The sequence below is a fragment of the Rhinatrema bivittatum genome, unplaced genomic scaffold (genome assembly GCF_901001135.1).
Source record: "Rhinatrema bivittatum unplaced genomic scaffold, aRhiBiv1.1, whole genome shotgun sequence".
NCBI classification, from domain to species: Eukaryota; Metazoa; Chordata; class Amphibia; order Gymnophiona; family Rhinatrematidae; genus Rhinatrema; species Rhinatrema bivittatum.
The window spans coordinates 37,322-49,710 of record NW_021820851.1 but is presented as its reverse complement, the minus strand read 5'-3'; the positions used below and the strand labels follow the sequence as shown (position 1 = coordinate 49,710).

Below are 12,389 nucleotides of genomic sequence, written 5' to 3'. Positions count from 1 at the left end.
TCATGGATTACGCGTCTGGCCGGGCCCTGTGCGCGCTGCACGCATTTTCAAAAGGGCCCAGTCACACACATAACCCCGTTATGAGCAGAAGCGCCGGGCCAGCTAAAAGGGGCGGGACAGTGCCATTAGACGCTGTCCCGGGAAAGCGCGCACCGGCAGCTGGCCGGTGCATGGAGTTTACTTCTGCTCCCAAGGAGCAGTAAGTATTAAAACAAAAGAATTTGGAATAGCTAGGTAGGGGTTTGGGGATGGGGTGGAGAGGGGTAAAGGGAGGAAGGTTAGATAGGGGGGAATAGGGAAGTTCCCTCCCAGTCTGCTCCTTAATTGGAGTGGACTGGAAGGCAACTCTCACTTGTTATAAAATCGGTGTGACCATGAGCGCATGCCAGGAACTGGACGCACATGGATGCCCGTGCGATTCTATGAAAAATGACCCCATAGATAATAAAACCAGACATATGTAAAACACACAATAAAACAAAAAAATAAACAGCATGTTAAGTGTTCATTAAAAAAATTAAAATAAGGTAAAAAAAAATCTTAAACTTCCATAAAAAGCTCTATGCAATAATATATCTGTCTTATGTAATTTATCATTGCATTAAATAATCTTTCTTAAATGTTGGATATTCAGTGATACAGCCATGCCACTGAATCTATATGATTAAAACCAAGCTATCCAGATAAGTTTATCTAGATAAATTTAGAACTGGTCTGCCGCACAACCAGACTTACTTGGAAAATGCTGATCTTAACTGGAATATCAGCATTATCTGGATGTTATCCCTGCCCAGGAACTCTCTCAGAATACCTCCAATTGAGCTGGGTAAGTTTTATCCAAATAAAATCTTACCCAGATAAATCAGCGACAATCGGTATGGTGGGATTTTTATATTCCATGGTTTATCCAGCTAAGTGCCAAGCTTAGCTGGACAAACTACTTGAATATGGACCTCATTATCATCTTGGGAATTACCTTGTGTAGCATTGTACATAGGGCATGTAGAAGAATATTAACAAGTGCCGCCATGCATTTGTATATATTGAAGTCATTAGTGCCAAAAACCTTCCCATTCAGAACATCTGCGCCACGGGTCAAATCATGATCCTTACCTTCTGTATCATGATTGAAAATTGGCCAAGCATTTTAAATCCTCTGGCAAAATAGATGGAGTTACACCATCCGATAATCAATGCGATAGACAGTGCAACAGCTTCATTATCATTTCCAAGGCACCTCAGCAAGACTACCACAAATATTACAATGGAATACCCCACCCTAGAAAAATATTTCAACATTGTTAAAATGTGCATGTAGTCGTGGTTTGATAGATAAGTAGGAAACAGAAACAAGGTCAGCTTCTATATCTGTAAGGAGTTCTTGGAGACTATCCAGAGCATAATTGTATTACTAATATATTAGAAGCGTACAATAATAAAAGGTAATTCAATTAAAGGAGTCTTTAGATACTCTTCAGATATTACAAAATGTATAGGAAAAGCAGCACATTTCCTCTCTCCCCAAGTGGCTTTTCAACCATCACAATGAATAATAGCAATGGAAGGGGTACTTAATAATGCCTTCTATTGTTTGCATCACTGTTTCATTGTTCAAAATGATGAAAGAACCTTGGCCAATCTCACATCCTGATTAATCCGTGAAGTCTAAATTTATGACTGGACTGAAACATTTCGCCTAGAAGCAGAAGATCTCCATCTGTCCATTTGTACTGGCCTGCTGTGCTGTCACAGTTCTTACTTGATCTGTGGTCTCTGCCTAACCTTTCCCTGGCACTAAGGCTCCTTTAATTCTGCCCCACTGACACTTGAGTTCTGTCATCGTTTTGGCTCCTACCACCGATGCCCGAAGCCTGTTCTGGATATCCACCATCCTGTGAATGGAATTTTCTCACATTCCTTTTGAGGCTGCCTCTCCTCGGCTTCGTAGGATGACCTCTTGCCCTTGAGCAAATTTTATGAAAAATGTTATCTTCAAGTACCTTAATGGAGCCTAAATGTTTGTGTCATACCATCTCTCCTTCCTTTCTTTCACACAGCATAAGCTCCTTAAGCGTCTCTATGTATGGCTGGCTTACAGTGCAAGACATGCGCCATTCCGCTGCCGCTTTTTTGGGGGTGTTTGACGTGGCCATTTGTAAAGAAGCACTCTCTTAAGAGAAGACGTTTTGGAGTACTTGAAGTGGATCAAAAGAAGCTCTTCTAAAGGTTCAGGGTGGTTTACATTTTTATGTGTTATAAAGAAATAAGGTGCAGTAAATTAAAAAAAAGTAGATTTCACATTTTGGAATGGTTACTGATTTATATTGTTTTGATTTTGTGTCATATGTGTTTGGTTTATATGAGTGTGAATGCGTCTGTACGAGAGTGCTTCAAGCATGTGCATGTGTAGAGTTATATTTATGTGGTTTTTAACTTTTGGGTAAAACTGTCACCAGCATATGGATAGTATGTGGTCACGTTGTACAGCATGTGATTTTTATTTGAAATGTGTGTAAATTGTTGGCAATGGATTGTTTACTCTGTATTTTGGTGGACTCTTTTGAATTGCCATTAGTTAATCAATGCCCTTATTTTTTTTTACTTTTTAATAGAAATTACATGTCAACAAAGACTAGTGTGGCAATTTAAATGGGGGGAGGTGCCACTAGATTTCTTATTATTGAAATACAGCATATATTTTTACACAGGTCATCAAAATCATTAGTCTTGAAATAGATTAAAGCTAAAATTACTAATACTGATTGGGTTTTTTTTTTTTTTTGGACTTTAGCTACCTCACACTTTTGCTAAAGTACTGTTTGGCATTAAGTAGATAAACAGGACTGGTTTTTGCAGTTTTAAATATTCAAGAAAATTGTAGGATCCATTTTAGCATTGCTTAAACTTTCAGATTCTGGAAAGTTTTAAAACTCAGCCACAGCATAAACGGGCGGATTTTCAAAGCCCTGCTCGCGTAAATCCGCCCGGATTTACGCGAGCAGGGCCTTGCGCACCGGCGTGCCTATTTTCCATAGGCTGCCGGTGCGCGTAGGTCCCGGGGTTTTCGGAAGGGGGCGTGTCGGGGGCGGGACCCGATGACGCGGTGTTTCGGGGGCGGGACCGGGGGCATGGTGCCGGCCCGGGGGCGTGGTCCAGGCCTTCGGACCAGCCCCCGGGTCGGAGCACGGCGCGCCAGCACTCCTCTGGCGCGCGTAGATTTACGTCTGCTTCTCGCAGGCGTAAATCTACGGACAAAGGTAAGGGGGGGGTTAGATAGGGCCGGGGGGGTGGGTTAGGTAGAGGAAGGGAGGGGAAGGTGAGGGGAGGGCGAAAGAGAGTTCCCTCCGAGGCCGCTCCGATTTCGGAGCGGCCTCGGAGGGAACGGAGACAGGCTGCGCGGCTCAGCGCGCGCCGGCTGCCCAAAATCGGCAGCCTTGCGTGCGCCAATCCAGGATTTTAGAAGATACGCGCGGCTACACGCGTATCTTATAAAATCCAGCGTACTTTTGTTTGCGCCTGGTGCGCAAACAAAAGTACGCGAACGCGCTTTTTTTTAAAATCTACCCCAAAATGTAAACAATAGAGTTTAGATTTCAAGGAAGGCCTGTTTGGGATCACTGTAAAGTTTGATTATAAACAGTGAATTATTGGATAATGATCCATCTTGTAAATATTTGTAGAAAAAAACAGCCACCAAGCTTCTGGTCATATGGATCATTCCAAGGACTTTGGTATATTCCCTTGATTTTCCTAGATTGTTTTAATCCAGTCTTGGATTGTATCCCAAAAAGCTTCATCTGATCTTAATTTACTGATTTGCAAATAGAGGGGTAGATTTTTAAAAAATGCGCGTTCGCATACTTTTGTTGGCACCGGCTGCCGATTTTGGGCAGGCTGCGCGCGCCGAGCCGCGCAGCCTGCCTCCGTTCCCTCCGAGGCCGCTCTGAAATCGGAGCAGCCTCGGAGGGAACTCTCTTTCGCCCTCCCCTCACCTTCCCCTCCCTTCCTCTACCTAACCCACCCCCCCCCCCCCCCCCGGGCCCTATCTAAAACCCCCCCCTACCTTTGTCCGCGGATTTACGCCTCCTGGAGGGAGAAGTAAATCTGCACGCGCCAGCGGCCTGCTGGCGCACCGAGACGCAACCCTGGGGCGGTTCCAGAGGGCGCGGCCACGCCCCCGGGCCCGGCCCCCAAAACGCCACGTCGATCGGCCCTGCCCCCGACACCCCCCGACAAAAAACCCCGGGACTTACGCGAGTCCCGGGGCTCTGCGCGCGCCGGCAGGCCTATGGAAAATAGGCGCGCCGGCGCGCAAGGCCCTGCTCGCGTAAATCCAGGCGGATTTACGCGAGCAGGGCTTTTAAAATCCGCCCCAGAGTGAATGATCGTGATCATTTCTATTTTTTTTTAGTTTAAACTTCAAAGAATATATTTTTTTAAATATTAGAACCACTGCTGGCAAGACAGGAAAACAAGGCAAAAAGGCTAGGCGTGATGGGCAGAAAATTCTACTCTACTATTTAGTACAAAAAGCAAACACTTTTATAAGATAACAATCTTTGAAAGTACGATATGCCAAGAAGACAGATTCCTTGATGTTGCTTCCCATACATTGTTGACTATGACTTCTCTTTATTATGACCTGGATGTGCTATCCGTCCTAGCAAAGTGAGATGTCAGAAAGTGTTTTTCCCCAAGAATAATACATCTTTCCAATACAGTTTTTTGAAAGGCTAGAACATCTCCAATATGTATCATAACTGTAACTGGAAAAGCTTCACAAAACATAATAAGTCAACATGACTAAAATGTCACCAGGCAATTTACCAATCTGCCTTTCACTAGCCTAAAATTTGAGAACCTCTACCTCTTATTATTTAGTGAATGTAATTATGATGGAAAGAGAAGTCTTCATTTTCTGTGCAGAATGATTTTATCTGGCCAGTTCAGATGAATTAGTAAGCAATTCCCAAATTAGATCAAAATACTGAACCATTTTAGCACAGCCATAAATTTCACTTCTCAGAGAGGCTGAATCAAGTCATCAAGCCCCACCTAGCCAGTTGGGTTTCCAGATCATCGCCTAATGAATATACATGAGATATGTTTACTTACATTAGAGGCAGTGAATGCAAATATAGTTTATGCATATTCATTAGGGATATCCTGAAAAAAAACAACCCTATTTTTTGGGAAGGGGGAGAGCAGGGGGCCCTGAAGATCGGTTTGAGCACTACTGACCTAATCCAAAGAAAGAAAATATGTTGGTAACTTTGCTACTTTAAAACAAGAAATGTAAAATAATTATGGAAGGCTTCTGGTGCTAGTCCTAATTGGGATAAAATATATTTCTTCAATATGCATTACATTAGAGCATTCAATACACATTTTACAGATCATTGGAAAAGAGTAAATTGAAAATCGATTACATAAACATGCCAAGATTTATTACCGTACATTAATAAAGGGAAAGGTCCTCCTATAGATGCATTGCCAATGTAATTTTTAAAGCCAATTCTGATGAGATAAGGAACCTAAAAATCAATAAAACATTGCATGATCTTTAACTGTGGTGCACAATAAATGCTGGCTCAATTTAAGGAGTGTTTCATCTTATAGCAAATTTCTGTTTCATCAGTCTTACCTCATTGATGAGTATTACAATGGCTCCAATTACTGTAATTAATTCTCCAGCAAGTCGTAAGAAGTCTTCCCACTGTCTGTATGCATTCTTAAATAGTAAAATAAACTGTTTAGACTCTGAACTAAGCTCAGCCTGTTCAGTAAATGTCTTTGATTTACTCTGTCAGAAGCAATGATCTAGTTTTGATCATTAAAAGGATAATTTTATAACACCATACATAGAGCTAAAGTCTGCATGCAGACTTGAGCTTGAATTTTCGAAGTGGACTTATACGTATAATTCCACTTTGAAAATTAGTGGGTGTGTGCCGAACTCTGGGCAGCAACCGTGCACGTTTGCACCTGCTCTGGAGCAGATGTAAATATATGTATGTGTAGAATAGGCATGTAAATATGTAGATTTACATGCCTATGTTTGAAAATTGAAAGAATGTATTTAAATGGTTTCCCCACCCCAAATCCACTCCCAGTCTGCCCCTTCCTAGTGTGCATACAAGTATGTGCAAAATCACTTCTGTGCATACTTTTATTTGCATACACACACACACCCCTGAGCAGCAATTTTCAAAAGCCCATTTACACACATAAAGCTGGGTCTGATATGGTGATGCATAAACTTTACAGAAAAAAAAAATGTTTGACAACTAATTTAAAGAACCTGAAAGAATTTTCATGGGTTTACCAAATTATTTGCCAACCTTTTTTTGTAATAAATCAGATGCAGATTTCTACAAATCAACAAATCCTCATTGGATTTCTAGAGAATTTGCCATTTCACAGAAACCCACAGCAGGAAAATCAAATGTGGATTTATTTATTTGTATACCGCATTAGCTATGATTCTAAGAGGTTCACAGGAGACAACATCCATAAATATAAAATATAAAGCATATAACATAAAAATGAAATGAAAAAGTCATTAAAAATCATAAAGGACTAGACTAATAAAGTTAACAATATGAAATCAATAAAACATTAAAAAAAAAAAACCCCACCAAACCACAACATAAAAAAATCTAATCCTGAGAGCCATATAACATCCTATAATCAGGCAAATAAAGAACTTACTAAACAAAAGAGTCTTTAGATCTTTCTTAAATGTCTTAAAAAGTGATTGCTTTCAGAGAGGATCGGGCAGACTATTCAATAGGGTAGAGTTTGCCAGTGTAAACAATCTGTCTTGCGACTCAGCAAGCCTGACACGGTGCACCGGGGGGATGTTTAGTAGAGATTGACCAGCAGAGTGCAGGTTCCTTTATGATCTATAGATTTTTAGCGAGAACTGATGCAGCATGGTGTCATGGGAGTGAGCCTTTGTGTGTGGTATGGTTGATGCAGCCTAGTAGATGAACCTACTAGGCCCACACCAACTGCTAGTAGACATCCCTTACTGGGACTGAACAGGAGCTTCACCTGTACCAGCCCCATTCCCTTTAGGTTGAGCCCTTGGGTTCCAGGGTCCAGCAGGTGAGTGTCCCAGAGGAGCAGGAGGGAGAAAGTCCAGACACAGGCAGAGGTCAGGGCAGGCAGTGATCAGGCAGTAATTGGATCCAGGCCAAGGGTCAGGGCAGGCAGCAAGTAGAGAGAGTGGTCGGGGTCCAAAGCAAGAGGCGTAGTCCAGGTCTGTTTGAGACCTGGACTACGGCAGGCAAGTGCGTAGTCCAGGTCACAAACAGAGGTCAGTACCAGGAATCAGGCCAGGACATACAGGACAAGGCAAGACAAGAACGAGACCAGCAAGACGAGCAGGGCAAGGCAAAGCAAGAAGACATAGAGGAAGACAAGGCAGGTCACAGCAAAACCCAGCAGCAAAACAGAGAGGCACACAGAAAGCAACACGCACTACAAACAAGGCAGGGACCTGTTGCTCAGGCTCTGGGAAACAGGTCAGCCAGGCTTATATGGGCAGCCTCCCATGATGTCATCAAGCAGCACCACTGGAGATTTCCCACCATGGGGCCTACTAATGTGGAGATGGAGTGTAGGGAAACGGCAGCCTTCCAGCCACAAAGGAGGAAGCCTCAGCATTGGGTAGGTCCCGGGGTGAGTGCAGCTGGCCAAAATGTTACACACAGTACATCATGATTCAAAGATTTATGAATCAGTGTAAAACGTTCGAAAACAATTCATGCAATTTGATGATTTATTTCTGGAAAAATAAAAACATTTCGTCAAATTGAAAACTAGGCTGAAATTCACCTGATTCAAGTTCATCCTCAGATTATTCATTCATTTCTATTGTTATAGAAATATTTGTAGCTCACAAGGCAGTGGTTGCATGCTAATCATGTCAATGTTGAGAAGATGAAAGCTGAGGCAGAAAAACTAAGGGATAGATTTTTAAAAGCCCTACGTATGCCAAATCATGGAGATACGCACATCTTTCGGGCCGGCGTGCATCATGAATATTTTCAGAAGTGTCCATGGATGCGCATTATCTCTGGGAATGCACACACAAGAAAAAGACCAAAAAAGGAGCGGGGACTGTGCTAGACAGGGCATGGGCGGTCCGGGAATTTAAATGGAAATCAGTGCCTAAGTTTTTACGAGCACAAGCGCGCGCTAGGGTCCCCTACTGCGTAACTTTACTTCCGCTATAGATGGTTAAGTTATTAAACAAAAAAAGCTAGGATAGTGAGTGGGGTTTTAAGGGTAGGGGCAGGTAGGGTAAAAGAGAGGTTAGTTAGCTAGGGGGGTTAGGAAGTCCCATCCTGTAAATGGGAAAAGTGGGAACAAATTGGTTTAAGTGGTAATTGCGTCGGCGTGCGTGTATATTAAAATCCCCCCACTTACGCGGTAGAAGCGGCACATGTGTGCATCCATATAAAATGGCGCACACATTTACGTGCATCCAACCAATTTTATAAGATGTGTGCATATACCACGTATGTTATAAAATGGCCGTGTCCTTCAGCACAAGCCGGCATACACGCGTTCATATACGCCCACGGGAATGTTTTAAAGTTACCGTCTAATTATATTGCCATCCACAATGAGGCAGTTTTCTCTATTCTATCAGTAAAACAGTTGGGATTTAAGTATCTTAAAAACCCTTTCTTATAAAAATTTAGGGTATAATAAAGCAGAGTGCGGTATAAAATGCATCAATGGAATGATCTCTGCCATGCTTGCTCACTTTCAGATACTTCAGCTGATGTTGATAATCTCACAAATTTTAAAACTGAATCACCCATCCCATTGGCTACCATATCAGACAGCCGTCACTTACTTTCAGGGTTTTCTGTTTCATAACAACAATGTTATTAGTTTCTTCTGATGACATTGGTTCCAGTGGCCGATACAGGCTGCAGATGGTAAATATCACAATGTACATCATATAGCTGCACATCCAAATAAGGAAGTTTTTGTGCCCAAAAGATTGCCACTTATGATTTAACAATTCCTTGATGGGCGTGGTATCAAGTAGATTCCGCACCTGTCAAATATTAAGACTCAGATGTAAGTGTTAGGGCTACATCATTATGATTCCTAATGTTGTATGTTCCTCCTGGAAATGAAAGAAAGAAATGTAACTTGTTTTAAGGAAAGTTACATACACAGATCACAGTGAAGAAGCCCCACCCAATAGAGCAAGCATTACTTAAATTGACTGACACTGCAGTTCCTAAATTTGACTGGCCAAGTTGGGTGACTAGTGTTGAAAATCAGCGCTAGCTGCCTACCTTTCTGGCCCTACCTAATCCTGTCCCCAGGCCCATCTAAAATTTGTTTGGCTAAATTTAGCCATCTAGTGAAATTTAGGGGGTAAAATGTATTCAGTTAGGGCTGGCCAGTTTTCAGAGTCTTTGATCTAGCTGGTTAAGTCTAACTAAGCCAGCCAGCTAGTTCTCTACTGTCAAATTCTTTTACTGTATTTTTTTTTGTTTTGTTTTGTTTTTTTTATCTCCACCACTTTGGAAAGTTGTTCCATGCATCTACTTCCCTCATCTTTGACTTGTCTGTAATATGAGTAACATGATATGCTACTGCCAGTTACTATATAGCAAATTATGGAGCCCATCGGCAGAGAAGAGGAAGTGGGTGGATCCCCTGGAAATAAAGGTATAGGAAGCAGGGCAAGTCTGTTTGTGGATGCCTTCAGAATTTGGAGCCCTTGGCGTAAGCCTATGTTGCTTGTGCTGTGCACAGATCAGGAAGATCTGGAGACTCAGAAACCCAGATTTGCATCCCAAATTTATTCCTTACAGAGCCTTGAAAAGCTTGCTAGCAATGTTAGTCTGTATCTGATGATATGGACTCCTGTCCTTGGAAGCTTATGCCTCACTAAATCTGAAAGTCTATAAGGTGCCTCCAGCCTCTGTGCCACTTTCACGTACGATAACGGTCCTTGTACAGATCCCTTACCGAAATCATTCTTTCTCCATCCTAGGCATTATACAGTATGATACCGCTCACATATTCCAGCCATGGTACCACCCTAGAGAGAGCTTCATTTTTCCAAATTTAGAAAGATAAAAACAAACGACAATCAGAGAAATTTACCTGAGGATTTTTACTAGTCGTTATAATATCCAGTACCGATTTCTGATCACTCCAAGAGTCAATGTAAGTCAGGTCATAAATGCAGTAAGAAATGGTCCCCATAGTCCAATAAGCTTTCTTTTGCTTTTGCACCAGGTAGTTAAACATCTGTAATATCATAAGAACTCCAAATTTATCTTAAATGGGAAAAGGGGCTCAGCTTCTTGGGTAGATCTCTTTTACAGCAAAGTAATGTATATTATTTAATCTAAAATGACAGAAATGTTCCTTAATCTGTAATGAGTAAGGCTCTACCCTAGCCAGATATGCCAGCAGTGGGGAAGATCCAGACCCTGTGAGGTGACCCATTTCTTTTTTAAAGTAATTTTAAAATTGCACTTAGGCATTCTAGGGTGCTAGTATTCACCAACAACATACCCTGCTGTGCCTTGCTTAAATATTTATAAACAGTGACATTCACCATAGGAAGAATGGAAACATCTAAACCTTTTCAATGCATCAAACTAATATAGCCGTAAAAAATAAATAAAATGATTCCCCCCCCCCCACCCTCAGAAAACAAAATTAAAATGTTCATTGAACCAAAAGGATAAAGGAAATACCAAATGTTTGTGTATAGATCTGACAAGAAATAAATGAACACGGTCATTTAAGAAAATCTGAACATCAAAATTAGTTTGCAGGTGGCTGAAACAATCATTGATTCCTCACATGTCCCTCAGTCACCAATTTGCTATGAAATCAAACATAAAGCTATCGTACATTCACTTGTGTTCTCTGCCACAGTCATCTACGGGCTGTCATCTAACCATATGCTTTTAAAGAAATGGCCAGGAAAAAAAAAAAAGTATTCAGTCTTCACAACCTATTTCTGTGTTCAACTTTTTTTTGAACGGGAAGTAATTCCCATGTCATGGAGTTCATAACAGGCCTTGTCAGACATTTAACAGGTGACTAAAGGACTGCAAGTCGGATAGGGATAATCAGCACACTCACTTTGGCGTCTCCTTCAGAAACTGCAAGTTTCAATGGGGTCAGGCCATCTTTATTTGTGAGGCTTTCCACTAACTGGAACGTTTTCTGAGGCAGAAGCATTGTCAGCAAGTCATACACATGATAGACCATTTCATTATCCGACTGCAACACCAGCATATGCAGCACAGTGTTTCCTGTAATGAGTCAATACAGAGGGACAATTTCAGGAAAGAAAAATCTGGAAAATCTACAAGCTATTGTTTTTGAGGAAAAGAAGGCTCAATGAAAATACATATCTGCAACAGAGAATGAATGGCAAGTGCAGAAATGCTCAGTTTCAATGCCTCTCTCAAATAAAATATTTATTATTTCAGAGCCAGTTTGTGCTTATCATTGCTTCTATCATGTCCATTTCTTCATCGAATATTTTCAAATTAATTAATTAGTTAATTTACTTTTGCATTCATTCTAGTCAATGTACACACTTTAACACTCTAACAGCCTTGGTTATTTTTCACAGATCTGATCAGTTCAATCTTATTATGCTGCTATTATCTTTCTATTTCTTCACCACCAAGAATTCATCTGAAGAAAACAGGAAAAAGCATAAGCATTGGCAAGTTAAATGTAAAACATTGATAAGGCAGGCTAAGAAAGAATTTGAAAGCAAGTTGGCTATAGAGGCAAAAACTCATAATAAAAACTTTAAAAAATATAACTGAAGCAGAAAGCATTCGAGCGAATTAGTTGGACTTTTAGATGACTGAGGGGTTAAAGGGGCACTTAGGAAGATAAGGCCATCGTGGAAAGACTAAATTAATTCTTTGCTTCAGTGTTTACCAATGAGAATATTGGGGGGATACTCATTCCAGAGATGGTTTTCAAGGGTGATGATTCAGATTAACAATCAAATCATGGTGAACCTGGAAGATGTAGTAGGCAAGATTAACAAAATGAAGATAGCAATTCACCTGGACCAGATGGTCCATCAAAAATGAAATTTTAGGCCTATTACTAGTAATTTATAAACTATCATTAAAATCATCCATTGAACTTGAGGGTGGCCAACCTAACCCCAATATTTATAAAGGGCTCCAGGGGAGATTCAGAAAACTATAGAGCAGTGATCCTGACTTCAATGCCAGGAAAAATCATAGAAACTATTCTAAAGAACAAAATCACAAAACATATAGATAGACATGGTTTAATGGGATACAGCCAGCATGGATTTACCTAAGGAAAGTCTTGCCTCACAAATCTGCTATTTT

General features: G+C 41.1%; 1 protein-coding gene across 1 annotated transcript in view; it reads right to left on the bottom strand.

The window, feature by feature from the left end:
• The window catches only part of LOC115082222 (transient receptor potential cation channel subfamily V member 6-like), a 67,293-nt gene that overhangs the window by 33,607 nt on the left and 21,297 nt on the right, over positions 1 to 12,389 (bottom strand). Inside the window, exons 7-12 of the mRNA XM_029586476.1 lie at positions 11,143 to 11,315; positions 10,147 to 10,293; positions 8,873 to 9,079; positions 5,645 to 5,731; positions 5,458 to 5,534; positions 1,114 to 1,279 (exon numbers count right to left, since the gene is read on the bottom strand). Of these exons, the coding sequence (XP_029442336.1) occupies positions 1,114 to 1,279; positions 5,458 to 5,534; positions 5,645 to 5,731; positions 8,873 to 9,079; positions 10,147 to 10,293; positions 11,143 to 11,315 (857 nt within the window). The remainder of the gene's footprint in view (positions 1 to 1,113; positions 1,280 to 5,457; positions 5,535 to 5,644; positions 5,732 to 8,872; positions 9,080 to 10,146; positions 10,294 to 11,142; positions 11,316 to 12,389) is intronic.